The sequence below is a fragment of the Mytilus trossulus genome, chromosome 3 (genome assembly GCF_036588685.1).
Source record: "Mytilus trossulus isolate FHL-02 chromosome 3, PNRI_Mtr1.1.1.hap1, whole genome shotgun sequence".
Taxonomy (NCBI): domain Eukaryota; kingdom Metazoa; phylum Mollusca; class Bivalvia; order Mytilida; family Mytilidae; genus Mytilus; species Mytilus trossulus.
Window position 1 is genome coordinate 35,255,574 of NC_086375.1, and position 22,821 is coordinate 35,278,394.

Below are 22,821 nucleotides of genomic sequence, written 5' to 3' on the forward strand. Positions count from 1 at the left end.
TAGAACCTTATGCTTTCATGCAATTTTTGTGTTAAGTATATACCCAATTATTCTGGGTAGACATAAACTTTTGAGTGTTACATGGTTCAATAACTTATCAACTACATGTACGTTGTTATGTAAATTAAATTTCCCTTGAATTTATCAGATTTTTAACATGTTTGGTTAGTTTGTTTCAATGGTGCACGTTTCTTCGACAAGATAAATAATATGTCATGGAGTTTCGCTCTTAGATTTAGGAGATTACCTATACTAAATAGCAAACATAAAACGTCAAGGTATTATATCTGATTATTATGTATGTTAATTGACTTGTTTATCGATTTTCACACCAATGAAAAAACAATTTATTAGTATTAATTGATCAACAGCAATGTGTTAGAATTAATTCAGGTGCTTTATCATTTGTTGATCTAGGCTCATTTCTACCTTGATATTATCATTCAGCATCAAAACATCTATATTTGACTTGAATTTTAAGTCGAGTATCAATAAAGCAAGTCAATTATATGATTATGAAATTAAATTAAATTGATTATCAGAATGTGATGACTTGCAATTTATCCTTATTTTCCAGGTATACCAATACAAATGGAAGCTCACTGTCGTCTGCTAGGAAAGCCACCAGAAAACGTGCCATGCAGAAAAGAGGAAGTGGCATATGTACAGAATCAGAAGATTTAATGTCCAGTGATTCTCCTGGTAAGTTGTCAGAATAGAAACTCCTACAGATTTGTTGAATGTGTCTTTCTCATGATCATGTGCTAACTTCAAAGGAGAGGAATAATAGTGGTTTACCTTTGTCTGTGTGTCTATATAAAAAAAAAGATGGGGTATGATTGCCAATGAGACAACTCTTCATAAGAGACAGCTATAGGTCACTGTATGGCCTTCAAAAATGAGCAAAGCCCATACAGCATTGTCAGCTATAAAAGGCCCCAAAATTAACAGCTGAAGGTCACTGTCTGTCTGTCTATAACACATTGCCACATTTTTCTCAGCAACTACAAGTCTTTAGTTTCTGTACATTGTATATATTATATACCAATGTTTATAAGAAGATATTTTTTCATTGAGAAAATCTTTGAAGTGTTTATTCATCATCCAATTTTTATTTCAAAGATTGAAATTTTATCAGGGTTTAAAAATTGTACAAAATTTTATTTCATAAAAAGAATACTTATTTATTTACAAAGACTTCCAGTCAAGCTTTAAAAGCTATTTCTCATGTAGCTAATTTTGTTTGAAAGTATAAAAGTAAGATATTGAACAGATATTATTAACAAACTTGGCTTATATTGAAATAATTTTTTTTTAACTTTTTTCCTTTTTCTTTAACTTGAGTATCCTAGCTGAATTGCTTAAAAACTCTATCCTTTGAAACTAAGATGCAGAGAAGGTCAATCAAAGTTTTGTTGTGCTTTCTTTTAATAATTAATATAGAAACATTGGAATTTTTTAATTTAATGGTCCAATTTGATTTGATTCATATTATCTTATTTAAATTTGTGTTAATTAATTGATTGAAAACATGATATGGTTAATATTCTTTATTAATTTGACAGGATATTGGCTGGAAGTCAAATTTGATCGTAAAAATACCCTGACCGAGTCAACATTTTTCACACTTATTATAATTTTGTATACTTTCATTAAATAATTATATATGTAAGGTATTTTGTTTACCATCAAGAAAACCAACTTTTAAAGTTATGAAGAGGTTCTATTTTGTTACGATACAATTAAATCATTCAATGTCCGGGCATTAAATCTACATTGGTCGATTGCCAACAATTGATCAGAAAAACACTTACAGAATTTATATTGGGTCTGATCGTACAGAAGTCTATTGACATATGGGAACAAAATAGTGTTTTATTTTTGTTACATTTGAACCTGTGGGATATAAAGATGTTTACTGCATAAAAGGTCAGGTAAATTATATAAAGTATATTTTATGACATGCTACCTGCTTTGTCGATTCGATAAAAGTTTTGGATGCAGTTGGTTAATTTTACATAGTCACATACTAGTAATGTTTTGATGAAAAACATATGCATGTTAAACATTTACAAAGTTTTTGTAGTTTTGAATATGTCATCAGAAAAATACAAAATTCCTGAACCTATTTAAACAGTGAATAGGTTACATGTTTAATTTCATTAAAGCTATATGTTTGCTAACGTATTGAAAAATGAGTGGGATTATTAGTTTTTAAGTTTGAAATTTAAATGTACAAGAATTATGGTTTACCTGCACAAAGATTATGTAAATATCTCTTTCTATAAGTCCTCTGAATGTTTTATTGATGTCAGATCTTCAAAAGGCTTGCACATGTAGTCATGTACTGCATATCAAATATGACAACTCCATAAACTAACTTATAAAAGCATGTGCAGAAATCGGGCTGCATTTTGCCCTTAATAACTGGGAAATTACTTTTAAATTCAGAATAAAAATTAGGATAAGCATTGGTAAAGAAAATTTGGATTTTTAGTACAATTAATAAATAAATTAATCATGGGCTTCAATTTGAAATGATAATACCACGGGTTGTCCCTATATGCTACCTAATTTACCTGGATCAAGCAATGGCTAAAACAATTGACAGTTCTTAACCGGCTTCAAGAAATGAAGTTCTCAAATTATGAATAACTCTGTGTGTTCCATTGGGAAAGAAGGAATTCATCTTTCTTATATCCTGTATTCACAGTTCAAAAGGTCATACAGATGACCTCCACATTCCTGCATTTTCCAATTCATTTCCAATGTCATATATATGTTACTGAACAAATTTATTTCAACTTTTACTGAGGACTCAAAAGCTTCTGAAGAGCATCATATTCGAAACTTCATTAGATGTCATTTATTTTTTGTGTTGTTAAGTTGCTGTCTGATTGACATATACCCTTAATCTCCTTTTACCATTTTAATATTCATTTGTATTCACTTGTAGTTTGGCAAATATAAAAAAAAAGCATTTAAATTCTTGTTATTTCCTTTCTCTTAAATCAAGTGGTTCATTAAGGGTATTTGTTACATAACTTGACACAAAATAATGTTGAAATTTTGAATGGAACAAATTATTCAAATCTATTGCCTAAGAATTACAACAAAGCTAATTTTTATGCTCTGTTAGATAATGCTTATGAATGGAAGTTCTTATGCATACTTAGTTTTTTTTCTTTATAAAATATGACTGTATATATGCTTAGTATTGAATGAACAAAACCCATATACATTTATAAGGAAACACCTTAGAATTATTGGTTTCATTCCAAAATACAAAGATTTTTATAGCAACACAAGCGTCTTGACAAAATTATCTAGAGATAAAGTATGTTAATCATAAAAACATTAGGTTTTAACAACCACATTTCGTTATATACCTTAATATGGCAGTGACCCAAAATTTAGGAACTAAAAAGGATCTTATATAAACTTGACTCAGTATATTATTTATTGTGAAGATATCATGAAACTTGGCAGAATGTAACTTTGCTTTAAAACTGACCTCAATCCACTTCTTCGGGGGTTATTTTGGTTTATGTTAAAGAGATTTGTAAGCGCTGTCAGCATATTTTTTAAATATGTGTTACAGAAAATCCTTTAAACTTTCTCTAAAATAACATTGTTATATGAAAATGTAGACGCAAAATATAAATATTTATTCCCTTGAAAAAATATTTATCTAAGAAAAGTACAATCTTAAAAGATCACTATTTCAGGGGGCATGTTTTGATATAGGATGACAAACTTTTATATTTTGTCGATGTTGAGAATGAATGCGGTCATATCCATGGAATATAATCGTCCATTGATTGTCTTAATGATTTCTATAAGATTTGCCGACCATAAAGTAAAAAATCTATTATTTATGCACTTGAGTTGAGAGCATCAGCTACAATGTATTTAAAGGACTGTTAGTTGGGAAGCTTTAAATTTTTCATTGAAGTTTGATATTTTAAAAGAGGGTCATTCCCTGAGGTAAACAATACAAAATGCTAACCAAAAGATCCCCCATTGAATGATTCTTATCCAGGCTCAGGGTTTGACACATTAGATTTGTATGTGACGATAAAAAAGACCATTGCAACTTGAAAAAGTCCTATAGAACTGCCATTAATAAACAATATAGTCTGCAGGACTATTAGGAGGAGGAATTTTGAGGTAGCTGTGTATAGGACTATAGGACTATCAATCCATTGTAGTTTTCTTGATGCACTGTGTACATTTGTGAAATAAAAGAAATCAACCCCTATTTTCCATCTTTTGGATTCTAAAGTTTTTATAAAAGGCAACATACATACATGTTTATTGATATGTGAAAAGATGCATTAAATGTTATCTTCTGTGTTTTCTAAATAATACTGCTTCAAAAATGATTTTCAAAATCAAACCACTTTGACCATTGAAAATTTTTATTAGTTTTGCGACAGGCAGATATTTTGGTTTTTCAAACATTGTTGAAATCAACATTGTGACATTTTTTTCCTAAGTTTGTTTATTTGCAACTTCTAACTGAATATTCCTAATTTAAAAGTGTATTTTTTTTAGAAAAAAAACCCTACAAGGTTGTTTAAAGTTGTGTACTGGATTAACTCTTTTGAAAAATATTTCAACATTTTCAAATTGGATTAAACTCAAATTTTATAACTCTATATATACTGGTGTTAGAGGATTAAGATTTTCATGTCTCATTGATCAGGATTTGTTGGCAAGAATTTATAACTTTGAAAAGTTTTAGTATATAAATATGTATGTATACAGTTCAAGAATCTTTTTTCTTGGATTTTAATTCTCATTTTAAATGTTATTGAAGCTTGGGTTTTGAGTTTTTATTAGTAAGCAAGTAATTGGAAAATATGCATTTATATGTATTGGTTCTACTTATCTTTCAAATTCAGAAAAATAGACATAATTGTATGCATTGTTTTCCGAAACTCTTGCACTCTATTACACTATAAGAGCTTTCATAGTATATAATGAATTTGAAAACTAAAGTTAAGAACAGTATTAGGCTAAATCACAGTTTTGCTTAAATTGGTGGATGATGACCTTGATAAGTTTGACCTCTGTATGTAAAATGTCTTCAGGTCTGATTGCTCTTGAAGTTAAAACACCAGAAAAAGCAACCATTATAATCATTATATGAAAATGGTTCCTTATAAGTTATCAAGTAATCACATATGAATTTAAACATAAAAAGAAATCAAGAAGTTTTTAATAATGTCTTTGATGAACGTGTGATCTATAAATGTAAACATTGACAAAGGTATGTCAATTGTAATCCACTGTAGATCCCTTTGTACTGTGCCTTGACATGTACTGTGACATTCTTCTGTCAGTCATATAGTTATCAGCAGACGGTCTTTTAACACATCAATAATAGATGATATGATTTGATCAAATTACCTTCAACTATTTATTGATAAATACTGACAATTATAGGTGCAAAACAAACAATTTATTGCAAGTTTTGGCTCGAATATGCCTTTAGGGAGATGGCTTAATGGATATAAGCTTTGCAGATCAGATGATTATTTTATTTTAGCCTTGATTTCTCTCTTTTATTATTAAATTGGTTTCTTTCAAGACATATTTTATATCAGATTATCTAAGTGTCTTGCATTGTGTTGAAAGGGCCACCCAACAGAAGACATATTTCAATAACCAAATTAGTGTCTACTGTATTGTTCTGTGATTTAAGATACTTGTTTATAGCAGGGAAAATTAATTTCTTCTGTAGTTGTAATCTTAAGGTTTTTTTTACCCGAAATCAACCTAGAGAATCTAAAACATGTTATTTTTATATAAAATTTCTTTATGTTTTTGGTTAGCCTTAACCCAGTGACCATAAAACCAACACATACCACCCTTTTACATAGTTTGAATTGATATGTATCGCTTTAAGTTTAATTTGTAAAATTACTCAATATTTATAAAGATTATTTATGCCATTTAATTTTCATGTAAGAGATCTTTTTGAATAAATTCCATTAAATTATTTGTAAATAGGGATTATTGTTCAATAGAACGACCTGATGGTCTAGTTTGGTCACGGACCTTTTAAGTTTAGAAAATTAAATAGCGATATTTACATTTCAATCATTACCACAAAGCTTGTATTGTTTGCTGATATTGAAATAACGTTTTTAGGTTGATAAATTTGATATCAACCATATAGATGAGTTTAAATAAATATGGGGAAAACATTTTATATCTACGTACTTGTGACATAAACTGCTTACAAATTCACGATTTTAAAACATGAATATGAATTAAATTGTTTGTGACAAGAGTGCAATTATTGATGCGAGAATTTAATTATATTTATAAATTGGAAGCAGTATACATAAAAATACATGTAGGTGTATTTCTTGGCAGAGAGAGGAGAGATATATTTCAATTTAAAGGCGATATTATTCACATTTTTAAACAATGTTTTGGTCTACTGAACAGAATTATAACCTGTGATTTTGTCCCTGCAAAATTTATATTGATTCTTTTAAGTAGTATATTACATGTGAAGTCCTTGGAAGGTATATTTACCAAAGATATTGATCGCTATTGGAAGGTGTTGAAAAAATAAGCCTGAAGATTGATGTAAATTTTAATGATTTCATGTTTTCATGTGGAGGCATTGAATAATGTTATGTTTATTTTTTTGCAGAAAGTCAAAGTAAATCGTCATCTTCAAGACCTGATTCAGCCTCAAGACGGAGGAGACGTCCAAATACCAAGTCAGCAGATCGTTCTGGCAAAAAATCAAAAGGATTAAGTTCTGATGAATATATTACTTCTGAGAATGACAGCGTCTACTCAGATGAATCTCCATCCAGGAAGTCCAGGGATGGAAAGAAAAACAAGGAAGAAATACCTATAGACATTGCCAAGACTTTAAATAGTTGTATTGATGAGTTAACTGATTCGATAACACAAAATGATGGATTAGAAGATATTGACATGGATCGGAATATTCCAAATGGATACTCTGCAGGTGATTCTGAACAGGAACAATATGGCGCCCGACAGAAAAATCGTCATGTTAATGGAAACTATATTCCTAGTTTACAACTTAGAAATCTTAGTCAAAGTGAGGAACAGTCTTGTGAATACAATGGACAAGATCAGTTAGAGGATGCAAGGCAAATTTCTTGGAGGAGTTCTGTATCATCTGGAGGTCAATCCTCAAGGTCAACCTCTGAGACAAGAGATGCTAGTCAGCAGACGGACAGTCCTTTTATGTCTCTGCCAATGAGATCACCCATGTCAACACAGACAGAAAGTGGTTTGCGGCATTCTCTGTCAGCATCACCGATCAGTGTTTGGAACTCTGTTGATAAATGTATAAAATCCCCAAAAGGTCAAGCTGATGGAGGAAAGGACAAATCACCAGGTGGAAAGAAAATGGTGAAAACAAAACAATGCAAACTTTCTGATCTTTCGCATACTACTCCAGATACTTGGTCAGCAGATATAACTGACGTACCGCCAAATTTCGAAACTAATGTTGATATGGAATCTGGATCAGAATCTGATGGTGATGCTGTTATCGTAGAAACAGAATCATGTTCCCCAGCAACACCTTCTACATCAGATCATTTTTTCGAATCAGGTTATATGGTATTACAAGAGCCACCATCAGGAAGACAAATTCCTGTTAAATATGAAGTGACATTGAAACCTGAGGAAACAAATATTCATTATAATGTTGAAAAAACTGAGTATAAAACGTATGGACTTCATTCACCTGGCCGTGAAACAGAAAATATTCCCGAAAGTATAAACATTAACATTACGGATAGAACATCGAATATTTCTGAAACTAGATATGAAACTATCACACGGCAGCAATTCCAATTAAATCAAGCAACTGATGAACCTCCTTCTGGAAATATTATTTCGGAAAGAACATTTCGTGCATCAAGTGAATTGTCCTCTGATCGATCTGATTCAAATTTGGAATTAAGATCTGAGCGGTTAAATGTTGAGGAAGATGAGCAACATTTTGTGGAAACAACTGTCCAAAACTATCCTATTGATCCTATTGACAATGATAGATTGATAGGAAAAGAAGAGGGTATGTTTTCTCCGCGAGAATCAGATACTACATCAGACTATGGGACAATGATATATGATAGAAGGAGAGGCGTTTCAGCTGCTTATGATTCTGACGATATCGACTCGTTAGCTAGTTACGGGAAATACTTTACTGGATCTCAGGAAAATACTCCCCGTGGAAACATAACAAAATTGGAAAGTGATCAAACAGAAAGTGCATCTTTTCATGAGGGTGAAAATGAATCTCAAAATCTTGAACAAACATTAGATATGACACCACGAACATTTACCTCTGAAGAGCAAAAGTTACCTGTAGAATCGATCAATACAAGTCGTGATACATCTAGATCATCAGAAGATGTCTATGTTACTGCAGAAATGAGTAGAACAAGCTCTATGTCATCTGAATATAAAACTCCACAACAATCACCTAGGGAGGGTGATGAAATAAATGACTTATCATGTGAAAACATTCAAATACCAGATATTTCAGATTCATCAAAAGCCTTAATCAATGAAAAACATAAAGAAGAAATAAAAATGCAAAAAACTGTGTCTGTAAACACTGAACAGCTAAAAGAAAGGGAACAAGTTATTAGAGAAACATTGAAAAATGAACTTCAGAAAAAAATAGAGGATTTAAAATATAGTCGTAAAAGTAAAGACGATTCTGCCATCAGTTCTGATTTTACAGATGGAGATTCTGTTTCGGTATCACCAAGAGGAAGTCAGCTTTCAGAAAAGTTATTAGGTGTTGGAAATATTGGTCCCGATTTAGTTGAAGTAAGAACCACTGAAACTGAAACATCTTTCGAACCGTCATCTGGTGCTCAGTCATACTTGCCAAAACTTGTAGACATAGACAATAAAAGTGTTCAGAAAATCCCACAGAAGGATTCTGGGAATGTTTTTGATGATGAAGACATGGAGGAACTCATGTCACAGACAACAGAATATTTGTCAAATGTGCAAAATCAAAATAATGGGGCAATAAGTGATAGCGATACTATTGGTGGACAAGAACATCACTCACCAGCATGTATTGAAAATAAAATGTTTGTGGAAAAAGAATCAAGTGATCGATCATTATCACCTGGTGAAGTCGTTGCAGACGACATGTATGAACAGTTTGCATCAGGTCTTAATTCTGGAAGTGGTGGTGAAATGGAGAGTGAATATTTCAGTAATGAAAATGACAATACTGATGGACATCAGGAAGACTCAAGGTCCAGCATAGAAATGGGAATTAATAGTATGCCAGAAAGAAGAAATTCTGCAGAACTTTTAGAAATGATGGACTCTAAAAATCAGAATTTGGAAAAATGTTCATCACTATCAAATATTTGCAAAGATGTAGAAGTTTCTGACTTCCGTAGATCTGTGTCTGAGAACTGTATGGACCAGTATGAGGAAGCTGCATCTCTTCATTCTAGTAGCTCAAATGACAGTATTGTTTTCGTATTTATGGGACAGTCACATACAAGAGAAAGTATGGAGCAATTGAAACATTATACATCCAAACAGGAAGGATATAAAGTTCACGAATCTAACGATAATATTCTGTCGCAAAACCATGGTAATGCAGAAACTCTTTCATATAGAGATAGTGATCATAAAGATTCTGATGGGAGCATGGATAGTCAAGAAGAAATGATAACTAATATGGAACATATTTTATCACAGAATGATTTGGATAGTCCAGAGTTTTCTGAGGAAACTGGTATTGATAGTCAAGAAATATCTGAGGAAACTGGTCTGGAAAGTCAGGAAATATCAGAGGAACAATACCTTGATAGTCAGGATATATCTGAGAATTTTGACAGCATGGGAGATAATCAAAGTGATCCTCTAAATTCAGGGGAAACAAGTCCACTTACAACTGAGGTTGTAGAGGAAATAGTCACTTATGATGTTAATCCAATAGAGACAGCTTATTACGAGAATAAAAGAGTTACTTCCAGGCAAGAAGAGGACGAGGAGCCTCTCCGACATAAATTTGGAATTGATGAATCTATACTACCCATCCCAACCAGATCTGTGTCATCAGATAACTTGCCACGTAAAATTTCAAATCAGAGAAAAATGCATAGATCAAGATCAACAAGTTTACTGGATATGGAAAAGCCAGAAAAAATTACAACTTCAAGTGATAATGAAGGCATCTTTCCTCCAAATGTACAACACTCAGAAAGTAACAGCATAGAACTTGAACAGAAGGAAGATAAAGAATATATCAGTGATATTGAGCCTGACCTTGAAGGAGAGGATGCTGGAACTGGCAGTCCAGACATGCCTCCAACACCAGCACCAAGTGTTGTAGACGATACAGAGGATGATAAACAATCTTCTCATGCTATCAATCAAGATGCTCTGTACTCCTCTCTCTTTCCACTTCAAACCCAGCAGTCACAACTTGATCATAATGGCAATGTTGAAGACATCTCAGGTGCTCAAGGTGAAACTCCCGAAAGAAGTAGACAGCTGATATCACCGTCCAGATTTGTATCTGTTGGTACCCAGGCAGCTTTGGCCGATTCTGAAACTCAGACAGATGCATCAGTGTTTATATCACCTGATGGCAAAATAGTACAAGTATTGCCAGGTTTAGACTCGCCATTAAGATCTCAGAGTATGGTCACTCTACAAGGCAGGATGACACAGTTTAATCCCTCAGAAGATTCAGAAAACTGGTACAATTTGTCTTCTCTCATGTTAGAGACAATACCATTGCTTAGGAATATAAATCAGAGATTACCAGGAGCTGACATCAGTCAGGCTAGTTCTGTGGAAAATTTTGCCACTGCAGAAACATCATCTCTTTCAACACAAACAACTGGATCACTGGAGAACTTAAATAATACTGATGTAGATACAGATAAAAGGTTGGAAACAAAAATGGTAGAATCTACACAGACTGAATATAATCTGACACATTCTTTCACAGAAACAAATGATTTGGATAAGTCAGAAATTTCTGTACAAACTGATGAACCAGAAGTTAGAAAGACAGAAAGTAGTGAAATATCTGTGCAAACTGACTTTGTGTGGAGTATGGCAAGCTCACAACCTATCACAACAACCACTGCCTCCCTGAACTATGAATGGAATAACCAACAACCAGAAACTGCATCAGCAACTGGTTCCTTGTTCTCTGTGGATAGAACTAATATGCAGACAGGAACTGTTTCAAATTCATCAGAAGGAACAAGTACAACAGAAGCTAAACCTCAACACATGACAACTTCAGAAAAACATGTGACCAGTGATGGAGAAGAAAGCTCTGAGGAAGTATATACTGAGAATTGTGTCATGTTTTATGACTTTGTTAACAAATGCTATGTACAAAATGTGGAAAGTTCAGAATGGCATCGTTTAGAGAAAAATCGTAAGAAAAATGAAACAGAAACAATTGCTACAAATACTAGTCATCCTTCAGAAAGTGTTGTTGATGCTAGAAAACATGATACTGTTGAAAATCATACTACTGTCAAAAATGACAATACTGAGATTGATCGTGGAGTACGGATACATCCCAGATATAGTGGATACAGTTATAAAACCTCGCCAAAACATACAGACTTCAAAGAAGAACAGGATGTGAAATCTGAAGAATCAAAATCATCTAATTCATCGGTACAGCAAAACAGTGCCTCATCATACAGAAATAGGTACAATCGTGACAGTACTAACCGTTATGATTTTTCTGCTTCGAGAAAACAGGAGAATGAGCAAAGTATTAGCCCTACTTACAGATCTTATCAGGAGGAAAAAAGACTAAAAGATTTACGTTTATCAGAAACAAAAACAAAATCTGACAAACCACAATATCTTCAAGAAGAAAATAAGGGAGAAAGACCTGAGTCACCAGAAGAAATAATTACTGTAGAAGAAATAATAATAGTAGATACCCAGCCTTCAGTTAGTGAAGTAGGTACATCCTCAGAGAAAACACACAGAGACACTCTCTCACTAAAAATAGAATCTCAGAAATCGGATTCACAGTCTGCTGACCTTGAATCTCCTCAGGAGACAGTAACTGAGGAAATTGTGACAATAACCGAGTATATGCCATGGGAGACAACTCCACTCAAAACAGACCCTAAGACAACACAACATATGGAAAAGGAATCTGTTGAATCTCCAGAAGAAACAAAGAGTGAGGAAATTGTAATAGAAACGACTGTAATGCCATGGGAGGTCAGTGAACAAACCAACACTTCATCATATACATCACGTGGAAGGGACAATCTTACCTCACTGAAAATAGAGCCAAGAAAAACAACAGAGGAACACATTGAGGGGGAAACAGTTGAATCTCCCCAAGAATGGATCACAGAGGAAGTGGTCATAATATCTGATCCAGAACCATCAAAATGGGACAGAAAATCTGACACTGTATCCACAACTGAATCATCTAAATTGGACAGTAAGCTAGACAATGTATCCACTACGGAACCATCAAGATGGGACAGAAAACCAGACACTGTATCAACAACTGAATCTTCAAGATGGGACAAAAAATCAGTCAATGAATCCACTACTGAATCTTCAAGATGGGACAGAAAACCTGACACTGTATTCACTACAGAAACATCAAAATGGGAGAGAAAACCAGTCATTGAATCCACTACTGAATCTTCAAGATGGGACAGAAAACCTGACACTGTATCCACTACAGAAACATCAAAATGGGAGAGAAAACCAGTCATTGAATCCACTACTGAATCATCAAGATGGGACAGAAAGCAAGACGCTGTCTCAACAAATGAACCATCAACACATGAAAGAAAGCAAGACACATATTCCTCTTATATTTCACAAAGGGACAGAACAAGAGACACCCTATCATGGAAAGCGAGGCCAACAAAAACAAATCAAAGGGCAGTTGATGAGGAGAATATAGAATCTCCAAGAGAAGTTATAACTGAGGAATTTGTCACAATAACGGAAACAGAACCTACAGAATGGAAGGTCAAGGAAGAAAATAGTAGACTTCAGAATGAAACTAGACAGAGAGATCTACAGTCACATAAAATTGAGCCTAGAACATTTAAAAGACATCACTTGAATGAGGAAATTATTATAGATCGTGAATCTTCTCGAGAAAATGTTACCGATGAGGTTTTGAAATCAACAGTTCCGAAAGAAAGTAAACTACATCAACCATCTTTATCAGAAACATTTAAATTTGAACGTAAAGCTCCTACTGAAAGATATGTTGATAATGAGAATATTGTTGAAGATATGGTATCTCCCAGGAAAGACGATACTAGATATACATTGTCAAAAGATTACATCAGGCCAACACAAGCTGGCATTCGTCAGAATACTAATGAGCAACCTTCTACTTCCTCACAGCAGTCTAACTCATCTCAAAGTGATTCTTCCCAGCGTACCTCAGAAACTGGACAATCAGAACACCACTCTTTTGAAACTAAAACTATAAAGAGAAAACAATTAGATGACAAAGGAGATGAAGAAAGTGACGACGAGAAGGAAGGAAGAGATGAAGTCTTCGAACAAGTATCGGAACATCATCATTCAAAACGTGACAATACTCAAGTTCAAACTATACTGACTGAACGGGAGCATGTAATGGAGACAGAATTTTATGTACCAGATATTGAGGCTAGTCAGGCTGAAATGGATGCTCTAAAGGAAGAACATGAGAAAACAATGGAAGCTATCAGGAAAGCTGCTTCTGAAAGAAAACAACGAACTGATGCTCTAAAAAGCAAGACTAAGAAAGTGATCGAAACTGAATTTGAAATGACGAAAGAACTAGAAACTTTAAATGATGAGGATTTACAGAAAAGAAATAATGAAAACAAACAAGTAACATTTGATATGAATTCAATAGAAACAAGAGAATACAGTATTCTATCAGAGGACAATGAACCCCAGGATGTGCCAGAAAAGAAAGTAGTGACAGAATACGTCACAGAAACAAAACAAGATAGATCAGAAAATGATGATACTGAAAGTAAACTTCAAAAACTTGAGTCCATGTGGAAAGATTATGTTAGGATAGAGAAAGAACTGAAAGAACAGAATGTTGAAAAAGACGACAAATCAAAGAATGACTTAATTGATGATGTTATGAGTGATAATGATGAACCATCAAATAAAAGAAGGGAGGAAACTCCATTGAAATCCAGGACTGAACCTGTCACAAGGCCGAATTTTAGAGAATATAAAGTGCAGACAAACATTGAAACTGATGAGCCTATTATGAAAATTGACAAAACTGACATCAAGTTCATGCCAACCTACACAATTGATTATCAAGGAGATAGACCCAGAAATGATTCAGAAACTGTTGTCAAAGAGAGAGTAACAAAAGTAACATCAGACAGAAAACCAGCTGTGGTAACATACTCACCCAGAAATAATACAGAAACTGTTGTCAAAGAGAATGTAACAAAAGTGACATCTGACAGAAAACCAGCTGTGATAACATATACACCAAGAAATAATTCGGAAACTGTTGTCAAAGAGAGTGCAACAAAAGTAACATCAGACAGAAAACCAGCTGTAATAACATCATTACCACCTGTCTCATCAGAGAAGATACCAACAGTTCGTTCATTAAATAAGGTACCAGCAATTGTAAAATCAGACAAGAAACCAGTAACATCACTTCCCAGATCTCTGTCAGTTGATACTTATACCAATAAAAAAGGAAAAACTTGTAGCATTGGAACTGAAGTTTCTGTGGACATCTCAGATGACTTTACACAAACAGACAATGAAATTGTACCCGCTTATGAACCACCTCAAAGAAGCCAAAAGAAGGATCCGAACAGTAACCAGATCAAAAGTGAACTGGATCGATTGCACAAAGAACGAGTGGAGATCATAGAAATGTTGGCATTGAACTATCTACCTGCAAGTCTTACTGTAGAATTACTGGAAGCAAAATTGAACTACTGTATTGGACAAACTGACTTGTTGCTTGGCTCGCTGGAAGAGACATGGAATAACATTCAAGATGTCATTGATATTGAAGAAGAACACAATACTCATGTTGTCACTAAAGAATACCTCACTAAATACATGGAAGATCTACGCAAATCCAAATATGATATTAAAGTATGTAAGGAAAGAATGGACATTAAATCTGGAAAAGGTAGAGGTAGGCCTGTTGGAAGAAACCGTGACCTACATAGAATGATGAGACAGACAGAAATTGAAGCTTTTCAAGCAGAGAGGAAAATGGAGCAACAAAATTTTAATACTGTCAAATCAATTAACAGAATAAGCCCTGCATTTGATGAAATCGATAGAAAGTTCAATAGTGCCAGTCCTAGGAATCGTGATAGAATTAACATTCATACAATGTCACCTTCAGAACATGCTGCTTATTTAATCAAACTACGCAAACAAGTTGTCAAGGCAACTGAACAAGAGGATGTACGGCACAGAATTAGTAGGTCCTGTTCTCCTTATGTTGGTCAAAGATATGATGGAGATCATACCCCTCTGGCAAGTCCAAGAAGCTACTCAGCTTATTCAAGTGAAACACTAAATGCTTCTCCACGTATATCTATATCTGTCACGGAACCTGTAGAAAATGGTATTGGATCCTATACCACAAGCCAAAGAAGATATTCCACTGATACTTACTCCTCCACCAGTCAACGGAGCTATTCAGCTGATGCTAACTATTACTCGTCACTGCGTCAACAGACCTATACGACTGATAGTCCGTCAAGAAGGTCAGGGTCAATGACCTATACTACTGAGAGTCCGTCACGAAGGTCAGGGTCATACAGCAGACCATCACCACCTCTTTATAACAGATTTTCATCTCCAGATTACAGTAGATCAATGTCTCCACAGTATAACAGATCCAGTTCACCACAGCTTAATAGATCTGTGTCGCCACAGTACAATCTAAGAACTGATGTTATTAGTCCTCATCATTCGTATGAACAAGAAGCATTGTCAGAGAGTGTCTACAGTGTAAATGAGACTCAAGAACTGCTGAGGGAGATACAAGAGGCTAGAGAACGAAACCAAGTGGAGATATCAAGAGCTGAGGAAACTCTTAATACACACAGGTATAGTATGACTTATTATGAATCTGTGTAGGCTTCATTGGGATAAGTTGTCTTAATATGAAGATGCTCATAGCAATTAAAAGCAAGCAATTCTGACAGAAAAAGCTAAAATCATAATAATGATAGCATGCTAAGAAAAAAAAATTCTGAAGCTTTTAGCCTTTTGGAATTTATCTGCAAACCAATATCAATTGGAACAGTCAAAATTTTGCTTGGTTATATATAAAAATAAGGAGATGTGGCATTATTGCCAATGATACAACTTTCCAAGTTTGAATAAAGTGGATGTAAGCAATTATAGCTAGGCAGCTGTATGATCATCAGCAATGAGAAAAACTCATACTGTATGGTTGCTATAAAAGAGTCAGACATGTAAAATATAAGTGATTAAAAAGTTGCTAAAAAGTATCTTGAAATATAAATAAATGGGAAAATCATGTAAAACAGCTTACATTACCAGTGCAATACCGATTTCAATGCCTAATAACAATCTTAATCTTGATAAAAAAATAATTTTGAACTTGTGAGTGGCATGAACAATTGGTTTACGAATAATACTTATGAATATTTATATACTATTTTACACTGATATACTATGTTGAATGTTATTATGACAGTAAATGTATAAGCTAGATTGAAAATATACTGATTTTTTTTATTTTTTTTTATTTTTGAATTATAGGAATGGAACAAGCTCAAGTACATACAGACCATATTCTAGTTATACAAACTCTGCTTGTGATTCATTGAACACTACTAATTTAAGTGGCAGCTATGAACTTTATGATGAACGATCGAATATTACAATGTCAAGGTCGTCCTCGTGTAGATCACTTGATTCTGATTCCGTCCATAGTAACTATTTGTCTCCACGATATGAACAAGAAGTTTTGCATACTCGTCCTATTAGTTCATCAGACATTAAAACACGAATTCTCAGACATAGGAGATTGCCACGAACATGATGACTCAGGAACAGTATTATTATTCTGTGATATATTTGGTGCCAAAGATTTAGTATGTTAGATGATATTATTAGTGAGAATTTGTGACCTGTTTTCGATATAATTGTGGAGATATATGTTTGAAAGTGTGGTAAGTTTATAGACTTTGTGTATCTTATATTTGTTTGATTTTTGTTACCAAAGTAGAGCATTTAGATAGTTTGTAAACACTTATTTATAAGATTTAATGGCAAACAAAGTACATTCAACGGGGAAGAAAACTGGAGTACTGCTTTGATTGCAAAAAGTATTGGAATAACAGATAAATGTAACAAAATCACCATAATATGTCTTTCTAATGTGTACAGTTTGTTATCTTCAAACATTTAAAATTCCAATACTTAAAAAGTCAAAAGTTTCAGACAATGTTACTTACAGAGACACAAAAGACTTTTTTCAAAAGAGACACATACAAAATAATTATAACATTAATGGTGATGTTTAAAGATGATATTGCTTTTATAATTTCTAACGATGAAATGACACATCATGTATCAAATAAGGAAATTTTAGATTTATAAATTATGATTAAGGGAATAACTTACAAAAGTTTAGCGTGTAATTTCCTATAACCCATACACTGTTCTAACATGAATCGACAGAATATTTGTTTTCTAAACATGTAAAGTCAGAATTTCTTAATTTCTTAATTTGTTGTTTCTTATTCTAGTAAAATCTATTTTTTATCCAAAAAAAATTATATTCTTAAAAATAAGGTTAGCAGTTATAGATCCTACCAGATAAATTGTTGTTATATTTTATTAATGGTTAGCTTTTATTCAGTCTTAATGAGTATTTGATTTTGAATTTCAGAGTGGTTGTAAGAAGAAAGAAGACTGGATGGATGTATGAGTTATATATTTATTCTGTTGATGCATGGATGGAAAGAAAAGATCGTCACATTAATATTTATTTTTAAACACATTACACATTTTTGTATTCATTCCCATTTGTCATTTTATACCAGCCTTCTGAAACTAGGAGGCATTTACAAAACTGTACACACATTCCTTTACAAATAACAGATTATTTTTTTTACAAATATCATATTTTGTTGATATTCAGTAGGATAATTAATTCTTCATTTGAAATACTTCAAGCCTTTTTATTTTATAAAACAAAACCGTCCTGTTTTAAACAAATGTAAAATTCCTAGTCATTAAAATTTGTCTCGCATCATTTAAAATATATTTTGTGAAGAATTTTCTTAACTTTCTGTGATTAATTCATTATTTTCTAGTCTGAGAATATATTTCATTACAATGTGATATATAGTTTAAGAACATATTTAAAGATTTAAAGTATATGATATAAAAGCTAAAATCCAAGTTTATATCTTAAATATGGTTATAATCATGTTAAACAAGTTGTATTTTTATCAAAGTAATACATGTGATAGAATAAGAAATCTATGCATTGTTGAATTTTTTAAATATTTATTTATTGTTATTTTAATATGTGTAATGAAAAATTGTTCAACATTCCAAATTTTGTTTATACTGACAGTTTGAGAGTTATTTTTTGCTTTACATAAAACATTGTTACTATGACAACTTACAGTGTAACCTTGTCTTTCTGGTACCCATCCTTCAATATATGTATGATACATATTGAAACAGAATTTTCAATTTGTAATTTTTATATTTATTTAATCTAAATAGATATCTGTCGAAAAGATTTTAGTCCTTTCTTAAATTTACATACTTTGTCAACTTGTTTTAATAAATGTTTTTACAGTGTATGAAAGAACACCTTTTTTTTTATTATGGAAACTGTTATCAGTATATTTTTTTTTATGAAAATGTGAATTAATTTTTATTCATATTGAAATAATATGGTCTCTTGAACTCTCTTCACAAGAAGAAAATACATTAGGTTTTTCTGTTTTCCATGTGTAGAATTATTAGGTACTTCATGGACATGGCTTATTGGCCTTCTATAGGGTAAACAAGAGTGGTCTTATGATCATTATAACATGTAGGCTTGAATTTTGATTGGATGAATTGTAAAAAAATAATTGATGAACTTGCCAGTTTTACCAATGGTGTGTTTGGTGGGTAGATATTTTAGATACCATTGTTTTAATTCAAATAAAAAAAAAGAATATTATATTCAGGGATTCGTGTAGATATATAAATTGAATACTCTGCAGTATATATTATCACCCCCTTCATTTTATTCATGTCATTTTCCCATGGTTGACTATAGAGAATGCCGTCCAAATATTATATTTTACAGATTTTTTACATCTTTACTTCAATCATTCCCTGTATAAAACATCATCACCCAAATAAAAAGGTTGGAATTATTTTTTTTATATTTTCATAATTTAAAATTTATTACTTTTATATTTAAAAATATTTTGTTCCAGCTTTATATTTAATTATTACATTCCAATCGTATTTATTGCAAGACTCAATAAAAAACATCTCTGAGTAAACAGAATTGTTATACATGTTTCAATTTTGAGAGAATGAAACAAATTAAAAACACAAAATTATATTCAATTAACCTGTGATATGTAAGAAATTTATTGTTCATGATTTATAGAATATTATAAAATGGTGATTTATTTTATGCTAAAAAATATCAGTTCATATACAGCTGACATAGGGTGTTGAAGAAGGTGTGGGCATTCCTTGGTATATTATTGAATTTTCACAAGTTAAGAATATTTTCACTTGTTGCACCAAGTAATACATATATTTATATAAGTTAGTCTGACGATGACAATAAAATATTTAAAAGAACATGGTTTTTTTTCATATTAGATCATCATGGCCTACATGGTAATTTTTGTCTCGTCTTGACAGAGTCAATAAGCTAGAAAAATCAATGCTATGTCAGCATCAACAATGTATTCGTTTGTGATAAGGTCTAGTTTATGGTAAACCACTAGTGGTAGGTCAATGATATTTGATATATGTAGTTGTATTACAATGGCACATCTCATTACCTTAGAGATTATGCATCCCCAACCCTTATTCATGGTCTATTGACTTTGAAAATTTGCATAGTTTACATGTATTAGTTTGTGATTAGGTCAGTTGATGGGTAACCAAACAAGTTAGGCAAATTATATTTGGTGTGCAGTTGTATAAGAATTGACACATCTTATTACCTTGGAGAATTTTTGAACCTGCTCCCTCAGTCATGGTCTATTGACTTCAAAACTTTTGCTTAGTTTTTATGTATTACTTTGTGCTTAGGTCAGTGTGTTGGTATTTGCAAGTTTCAATTCCATTGAGATAATATATGATACAACCCCAACCCCTCATGGTTCATTGACATTGAAACTTTACATAGTTTACAACTTATATAAATACAGCCTTTAGTTTTCTCGTTTGAATTGTTTTGCATTGTCATTTTGGGGCCTTTTATAGCTGACTATGCTCATTGTTGAAGGCTGCAGGGTGACCTATAGTTGTTAATTGCTGTGTCATTTTGGTCTCTAGGGGAGAGTTGTCTAATTGGCAATCATACATACCACATTTTCTTTTTTAAAGTTAATATTTGTGTTTAGGTTTGTTAAAGGGAATAACTTATGAAAAAGCCTATGGTATTCGGTATGCAGTTGGAACATCTGATTCCATGGAGATTGTTTAGCCCTATGGCATATACCTTCAGTCATGGTTCCTTAAATATTTGCATAACTTGCATGTTAATTAAAGTGTTGCTATTTTAATTTCAACATTTGCATTAACAAAATAATTAATAGGCGAGACATATCTTGGTGTTTACAGGTTATCTGTTATTTAAAAGAAGGTGTTGTACCATTGTCAATGAGAAATCTCCACAGGAAACTAAAGGACCTTTCATGTTTCAACAATGAGAAAAAAAACACTATCTGTAGCAAGCTATAAAAGGCATGGGGATAGTAATATTATGGCGAAAGCATTATCCAGCTTTTTAAAAGCTTTTTGTTTTAGAAGGTGGAAGACCTGGATACTTCATACTTTGTATATAGATTCCTTATGTTATGACATTTCAGTCTGTTACATGACCAATGTCCTTGACCCCATTTTCATGGTTCAGTGACTACTTAAAAAAAGTTCGGATTTTTGTAATGTTAATTTCTCTTATTATGGGTAATAGGATAACTATGTTTGGTGTGTGCATACCTTACAAGGTCCTCATGCCTGTCAGAAAGTTATCACTTGACCTGAACCTCATTTCATGGATCAGTGAACAAGTTTAAGTTTTGGTAGTCAAGTCTATATCTCAGATACTATAAGCAATAGATTTTGTATTTTTGGTGTATGGGGGATTGTAAAGGTGTAAATGTGCAACTGTCAGGTGTCGTCTAACCTTGACCTCATTTTCATGGTTCAGTGTTTTACTTAATGTTGTTATTTTTTTGTAATTTGGTCTGATTTTCTTATACTGTATGCAATAGCTCTACGTGTAATGATGGTGAGGTGTACATGTCCAACTGACAGGTGTCATCTGACCTTGAACTCCAGTGTTCAAAATTAAGCTTTTGAGTTGTGGTCTTTTTTCTAATAGAATATATGCAATAGGTCTACTATATTTCGTGTTTGCAAATATTTTATATGTCAGTCTCACAAGATTGATTCAACCTTTAACTCATTTTCACGGTTCATTGCTCAGTGTTAAGTTTTTGTTTTTGGGATACGATTGCTTTCAAGCTATCTGTAGACTTATACCGGTGGCTCAGAGCATTGCCCTCACGTCAATTGTTTTATTCTAAATAATAAGGAACATCTCAGATTCTTATGATTGTCTTGCTTTAAAAGGTTAAAACAAACAAACGGATTGAACTTTATCAACATTCCAATAATGTTCTTTTCATAATCTTCATGTTTGATAATTGCCTTGACTTATATGCGTCTTTTCTTGGAAACTATCAGCAATAGGTCAACTATATAATTATCTTTGAAAGTTCTTCTGAATGAACGACGAAGTAAGAATCGGAAAACGAAGTTTTTATGGATGGAACATTCCAAATTTTCATAAATTCCACAAGCAGCCATTAATATATTTAGTGGATTCAAATCAACTATACTCTATTGTACGGATATTCCTTAGAACTGTGCCATAATGGTGTATCTTATATATAAGCTTGTTTTAATTTGTGAGGACAGAAAATGTTTTTCAAAGCACCTACTGTTTGTGATGTCTTTTAGAAAGAGTCGTGGTTGTCTTTCCATTCGCCCTTTTGCTGCGTCATCGTTTTCATCTGACCCAAGCCTGATGGCGAAAAATTAAGTCTTTTATACATATATATAAATAAATCACGCAACTTTTTGTGTTATTGGTATTAAATGATCTTTTAAACTTTAAACCATAATAATACTGAAAGCACCTGATAAAAAAGCACATATGTACTATCAAGGACGTATGTTAGTAATAGGTCCTTGGTCCTATCGAAAAAGCGCAAACGTCTAATGAAAAAGAATAATTGTCCATTTTTGTCAGTTTTAAGCAACCATAATTTAGGGTACAAGTTTGAAGTTGTCTTTTATGACATATTCACTGATTTATAAATAAAGAAATGGTTTATTCCCGATTGTTCGCTTTTTAAAATGTTAGAGTTCTTTTTTTCATGAAGGCATATTTTATAAGCAAAAACTGGTTAAGATTAACTGACCAGTTCAGACAGACATGATATGCTAGTGTACAGAATTCTCCAAAAGCTCTAAATCATGAATTATTTAAAAATAGTATAA

General features: G+C 32.6%; 1 protein-coding gene across 1 annotated transcript in view; it reads left to right on the plus strand.

Annotated features, from left to right (window-relative positions):
• LOC134710718 (uncharacterized) overlaps positions 1-19,881 on the plus strand; it is an 80,827-nt gene extending 60,946 nt beyond the window's left edge. The window contains exons 27-30 of the mRNA XM_063571109.1: positions 578-702; positions 6,674-16,127; positions 16,810-17,222; positions 17,945-19,881. Coding sequence (XP_063427179.1) covers positions 578-702; positions 6,674-16,127; positions 16,810-17,092 — 9,862 coding nt within the window. The 3' untranslated portion in view covers positions 17,093-17,222; positions 17,945-19,881. The remainder of the gene's footprint in view (positions 1-577; positions 703-6,673; positions 16,128-16,809; positions 17,223-17,944) is intronic.
• The last annotated feature ends 2,940 nt before the right edge of the window (positions 19,882-22,821 follow it).